A 6,802-nucleotide genomic window follows, 5' to 3' on the forward strand; every position below is an offset into this window, starting at 1 on the left:
GACGGCGCTAAAAACTGGTTGGCTGACCAGATTCCGAGCGCAAATTAACCATCTGTGAGATCCCAGCATCCCACTCGAATGTCAAATGAACTCACCCAGCAATGTAATAGTCTCAAGCCATGATGCGTACGAGCCACCGGTGCGTTGTAAGTGGAATTTTGGAGCAGGAGGACAACAAACCTGCATTGCACGTGCACAATGCTGAAGCAAGGGAGCGAGTGATTCTCAAGTGGTGCGGTATTTTGCCCAGGAAGGTTTAGAGCCTTCAAGAGTTTGGTGGATGTCAATCACCTGCGCACGAATTGTGTCCGACTTGATGATTGTAATCTGTCCAGAACCAGAGCCCGCAGTTGCATTGTGTGGCTGACCATTGTTAGCCTCTGTGGTTGAGGTTCTCGATTGCGCTGGTTGCTCTGGGGGGAGAGGACTACCTTCACGACTCTCGCGGTTGAACAGAGGCGGAGATTTAGGTTGCTCGGGTTGATTGTCATGAGCTGGCCAAGGTGCAGGTTCGGCTGTTTGATCAGGCGCTGTCAGGCGTCCAATGCCCGAAGAGGTATCCCAGCTAGAGAGGTTTGGCCTAGGTGACGGCAGAGGAGACCAGGCCCTGATGGCAATGGCGCCGGAAGTTGACTGAGTGCGTGGTGTTGCACTGATGTTGGGAACCGGCAGTAGCGCGCTCGTCTGGGTGCACGCTATCATGGCTAGCTGCTCTGCCACGCCAGATGCAGATGAGTCGCCTGTTGAGGTGGTGGGGTCAGAAGTTTTGGAGCAAGATCTTTGGAATTCCCGGGGTCTGGATGGTCTGATAGGTTGTTGGGTGTTTTGGCAAGGAGGTCAACCGCTTTGCCGGACCCTGGCTTGCGTTGTACACAAGGAGCGCGTTTGCGAGATTTCGTAGCCGTGCTGGTGGTAGAGGGGGGGGGAGCTTTGGAGAGATCTGTAATTTTGATATCCTCTTCATCTGAAATAACACCTGTCGCATCAAATCCTAGGGTAGAGGTGCATCAGTCAAGACCCATGACTCAACTCCAAGGGAGAATGTGCAATAGCACATACGGTCTTTTCTGCTGAACAGCGATGATACAAGTTCCTCGGCCTTACGTTTACAACTCCGTGGAAGCTTGAGGGCGAGGATTTCTTGAGCAGAGCGGGTAGCAGCTTCAATACTACGAGTGAACTCTTCAGGAGAAATTTCTTGGACCTCGGTGCGTAATATGGATTGGTCGGGCATGAGGGGATTGGTACCTGCACGAAGGGCTGCGTGGAGCGCAAATTTGTGGAACGATGGGGCAGCGAGTGGCTTGGGTGGCAGGGGCAGGTTCTGCTCAACCTCATGTTCGGCTGTGGCAAATATAGCAACATTACATATACTAAGGAGTCAGTGACTGGCGGACGCGAGAACATAAACTACTCACTGGGAGATGGTGTTGATGATGACGCCGAAGACGGTGCTTGAGGAGGTTCTTCTCCAGGAGATCCTGAGGTTTCTGGAACGTCCGGAGTGCGATCATCCATTGTTAGGTGTGATTGGCGAGTTGGGAGATCTGTTACTTTCAGGATGGGTGTGAGAGGAGAATAGGAGCGAGCAAAGGGAGGGTGGATTGTTTGAGGAAGGAGGCAGATTGGGTGTGGGGTGAGGGTTTATATACAGCACCATGCCTTTGTGATGTGCAGCCAGAAGAGGCCTTTGTGTGTAACGGAAATTCTACCTTTGCTGAGCGCTGAGGTCAGGACCACTCTAAGCGCGGTTGAAGCAATGGCACATCAGTTTGTTTGGTAGATATGAGAGGGAGTTTCCTGTCGTGAGTTGCTGACATAGGGCTTAGGCCATGTGCTGACGGCATGGATGAGCATCCCCAATTGCTGCCGTCATGGATGGGCATACTTGGGCGTCAGCAGAGGTCCCGCTTGTTTGCCAGCGTGGCATGGGCATTGCGGACTAGCGGCGATGGCCAGCTCCTGCCTACCACCGCGCACACGGTTGTCATTGGGGCGACTCGATGGGAAGCAAAAGGGGGAATTTGCGTCTGGCTTGCTTGTCCACCGCAATGTACGGCCGTACCTCAGAGTGGACACCATGTGGGCTTGGCCCCCATTGGGGCCCCAGTTAGGGCCAGCGTCCCGTCTTGTCTGGCTATTGTGACATCGATCGGCTGGTGATTCATGGCCGCTTTAGCTCACGTCTTCCACACACCTGTGATGACTCCCACATCACAGGAGACACCAGTTCTAACCCCACCTCTGGCGCCCCTGCGAGGCAGGTGGATGCATGGCCGGTGCTCGGCCACAGTGCCTGCGGCGGATGCCAGGCACGCACTGTCTGTCAGCTCTGCACCTGTCCACCGCATCGTTCGGCCGAACGTTGTGGTGGACATGTCCTCCCCAAGCAGACACAGTGAATGCCAGTCCTATTGGGTCCCCAGTAGCTGGTGTGCCCGTCTGCACAGTCACTCAGCCCGTGTGGACTCAGTACGACGGATGGCAGCAATGAGGCGCTGAAGGATCACACAGCTCACAGCACATCGGGCTCTGAGATTAAAGATGTCATATTTGCAGAATACAATACCTGGTATGTAGCCAACACTTGGCCTGGTCGTCACATGTCCACCGTCACGTTCGGCCGAACGTTGCGGTGGACATCTGCCCGTGTGCAAGTCCGCACATATTCCTCATGAAGTCTCCCACAAGTGTGGAGCCAGAGATACGAGACCCCACACAGACCAAGATCTGAGCGTCGCGCAGTGCAGCAACATCATGATCATCATTGGCTCTTAATCTATGAGCTGATCGGTCGGGCATGGGCTCAGGGCTTCCATTGTCACAAGCCTACAAAAGATCAGGGAAAGTCGGCGGGATACAAGATCTCTCCTATCATAACAAGCACATGTATATGGCAGGCAGCGTTCAAAATGAAGGTGTCTTAATCAAGCGTCCACTTGCATCGATCCGCCCAGTGCTGCGCTTGAAGCTTCCGCGCCAGAACCGCTGGGGCCTGCATTCAATCGATCTGTAGTGTGAGGAGCCGGTCCAGGATTACTCGGGCCAGCTCGACGGTGACATTTTTCTTGCATACTTTTGGCAATAGCGTCGAGACCGATGTCTGGTACCTTGGAAATCGTGTCTTGCTCGAATGACCCCAGGCGATTCCAGTACATTTTGTTGTAGCAATCGAGAGGCAGACCGCGGGGGACACCAAGGAGCCCCGTAGTCGTTTTGAAGTTACGTGCGGAGCGGCGGTATAGTTTTTCGTTTGCGGAAATGGTTTTGTGATGTGCCGCGCGAGCAATGACCATCTTATCAAGGAGGTGAAGGATTGTAGTAAGGTCGTCACTGCGCCAGTCTGGTATGCGTCCTACCGGCGCGGCAGTCCCCGGGGCGTCCTCAATGTCTGAGACGCACTCCATCTGCTTGACAATGTGTCCGAGGAGGGTGTTCTTGGGGAAGACCTTCTCCACAATGGCGCATCGATTCTCCTTGATCTGGAAAGATGAGGCCCATTGAGAACATTCAACAGATTGTAAGACACAGGACAGTCCCAGTAAGTGAGGACTTACTTTCTTGCGCCATCGCCGGTATTGCTCCCGGGTTGACTTGGCGCTCTTCAATGACTCGTATGCCGCAACGTCCATGTTCTGAAATTCTGCCATCTCACGTGACTTAGTCACCAGCCATCGTCTGATAATAGCAGGTGCTTGACCGGCTTGGGTGTCGGTGATTGGTTCCGTGCGCCGCATCCATTCAACAGCCTTGGACGCCATGACTTCAATGACGGCCGAGTTCCACGGAGAAGTACCGTCCGCGTGGCCCATTTCCCACTGAAAGGTGAGTCTGGAGATACCCGCCAGCGCCAATGCCCTCTCGACATCAGATCTCATTTGAGGACTGATCGGACGACAGCCTTTCCCAGCACCTTTGGAGGAGGCAGGGGTGAAGGGCGGTGATTTAGTGTTGCGGCGAATTTCCTTTTCGGCAACCCCAACATGGAAGTCAACCTCGGCCGCCGGTCGGTCTGCCAGAGCTTCGCGCACCCGATTGAGCTGTTTCAAGATGATTTCACTCCTCTTCTCCACCCAATATTGATCCTCGAGTTCCTTTGGGGTGGGAGCTTGAGGATAGTCTTGGGGTTTGTCTGGTTGACCGAGAAAGAACTTCACAAAATTTTGGATCCCTCTGGAGAACTTGTTGTAATTCTCTGCCAGGGGTCCTTTCTGCGCAATCCCTCTTGCCTTCCGGGAGGATCTTCGCTCGTTCTCGCTCTTGTCAGCTTGCTCTCGAACTTTCCTGGCGTTGGCAACGACAAACTCGGGGGCCAACCGCGATGTGTCTTTGATGTCGGAGGGAACCTGAGGTACAGGAGCGGTTGAGGCAGGGTCTGCAACATCACCATGAATAGTCAGTGGCTTATTCTCTGCTTTTTTCACTGAATAACTGCACCTGCCTTGCTGATCGGTCTGCATAGCTGATTCATCAGCGGTAGCCGTTCTCTGAGCTTGAAATTGAGGGACCAGCCGGTCAACCAGGGCCGAAATCCAAGCCTCGTCATGCGCTGGAAGGGAGTCACCATTTGCATTGTTGCCTTGTTGCTCTTCGGCAGTGCCGCCATGTTGCTCAGCGGAAGTCGGCGTGTTGGAACTCATAGCAGAGTGCTCAAAAGGGGCAAGGATAAAGCTTTGTTCAGCGCAAAGTCGAGGGAATAATCAGATTGGTGTAGCAAAATAGGCAACCGGTAGATAATTCTAAGAGTACAATTTGTTTGGGGAGGCCAGTGCAGGGTAGCCAGATGGGTGATGTAGGTTCAAAATGGGTCTGAATCTTTCAACATATGGCGGATTCATACACACATCAAGCAGGCATGTGACCCAAATTGTAAGTACTTTGGCCGTCCATAGAGATAGTAAGGGTGGGGAAAAGGGGATCTTGTGAAGGAGGTCACAAAGGCCAGTGCAATACGCGTGCCTGCTCGGCCTACTCAAAGGCCACATTGGCCAACAAAGGCTTCATTGAGATTACTAATTGCCGAGATCCTCCCAACCCTAGCCCACCCAAAGTGTCACCAAGTAAGGAGCATCGGAGTTAACACAATGATGTTTGGCAGATTAATTGAGGGGGAGGACTTACTGAAGTGCCCAAACCCACCGCGCTGACGGTTTCAGTGGCCAGTCCAAATTTCCCCGCGCCGTGCCGCAGAATGGCGATGTGGCCAATGACAAGGTCACTATCTATCACCGCGCTCACCTCGTGGACAGCCTTGACTAGTCGACAGTTGAGATCCGGATAATCGCAGTATGGGTCCTGAGTCCTATGTAGTTCTTCAAATGGCTTTACCACCAACCATGTTTTGCGTGGTGTTTAGTCGGAGCGGAAGATAGTCTCAACCTCACCAAACCGTTGATGTTTGCCCAGATAGAACTCCACCAAAGAGTTCCCTTCGTGACCCTCCTTTGTAGTGACCATCTTCCTGTTGACTCGAATGCTTTTGACAGCCTCCACTGTGGGGACCAAATCTAGCTTGGCCGGTTCTATTCCTGGGCTAGTGCTGGCCGTCCTATGTCTAGCCACTGTCCGTTGCCATTTGACAAACAAGGACTTCTCCAGGTCAAAGGTAATGGGGAGTCCTAATTCTACCTCTGATGTCGCCAAAGAGCTTACATACGTGGGGTCTTGCTGGAGGGAACAGAGGTTGGAATGGAGGTGCCACTTCGTGATAAGGGTCTTAGGAATGTCTTCTGCGAGAAGATAAGATCATGTGGTCAGGATCACCGTTGGATAGTCAAGTCAGGGACTAATAGGAAAACTTACCAAGGTGGTGGTTGGTTGGTAACCGTTGTAACATGCCATTCACACGTTCCTGAGCCCATGCTGCCGTTGACCGAGGCGGACCAAACCTCCTGATAACCTCCGAGAAATGCTGGGTCACATGTAAGTTAGGTTTGCTTGATTTGGAGGGCCAACCACTGCGCAAACATTTCCGGTATTTGCATATCAAACTGTCAAGCTCTTCCAAGTCCTTCGCTCTAATGCTCGGCAGAGTGATGAAATGAGCCACCTGAGAGAGGGTGGTGGTTGATTCTAACATCAGAGAGACTCTATGTTTGCTTTCAGTGGTTGCAGAGCCTTGTAGTGCTTGGACCCACAGCGGTATTAGTGCAAGCGTGTAGTAGACCTTGTAAAGGATCAGCCACTCCGCTGCCTTCAAAGACCCGTGATTAGCAGACCCCAAGTTTCGGGGCACCCTGTCAATCCAAGTTGGCAAGACGGTGTGAAGGATAGTCCGTCGGACAACGTCCAATTCTTCTCGTAACAATCGGGGGAGGAGATTGTCATCGTCACGAGGCCTCTGTCGAGAGTTTCCTCGTACCGTGTCATCGCTTCCTCCAGCCTCATCATCTGATTCACTATCTTCATCCTCCGGGCACTCGTTGTACAGAGTCTTCTTCCTCAGACGCAGCGAGTAGGAATGGGTTGAGGATGTGTCTGACCTCGCTTCAGTGCAATCTGGCGATGCCCAAACTGCGGTTGATGAGATGTTCACTTTGCCCAGAAGCGCCTCATTGTGCCTGGTACGGGTCCTCTTGGTAGGTCTTTCAGGGACAGTTGTGTCAATGGATTCGTCGTTAACCTTCCTTTTCCCCTTTGAACGCTTTGCGGATCGCAGCTTCTCAGCAAAAGGCGGCTCCGAGTAACTTTTGTCATTCTGCCATGCTTGGTCTAGCTCTTGAGTTTTGTTCAGTTGCGCCCCAGCTGCAGGCAGGTTCAGGAACCGCATGCTGTGATCTTTCAGGTCACCCAGCACCAACGC

At 52.8% G+C, this 6,802-nt stretch overlaps 1 protein-coding gene across 1 annotated transcript; it reads right to left on the bottom strand.

Annotated features, from left to right (window-relative positions):
- Positions 1 to 704: 704 nt before the first annotated feature.
- Positions 705 to 1,518, bottom strand: PtA15_14A121 (uncharacterized protein; the record flags this gene model as incomplete). Its single annotated transcript, XM_053162805.1, has 2 exons — positions 705 to 991; positions 1,419 to 1,518. The coding sequence occupies 2 exons, from the start codon at positions 1,516 to 1,518 to the stop codon at positions 705 to 707; spliced, it is 387 nt and encodes a 128-aa protein (XP_053026794.1).
- Between the last annotated feature and the right edge of the window lie 5,284 nt (positions 1,519 to 6,802).

The sequence above is a fragment of the Puccinia triticina genome, chromosome 14A (genome assembly GCF_026914185.1).
Source record: "Puccinia triticina chromosome 14A, complete sequence".
Taxonomy (NCBI): Eukaryota; Fungi; Basidiomycota; class Pucciniomycetes; order Pucciniales; family Pucciniaceae; genus Puccinia; species Puccinia triticina.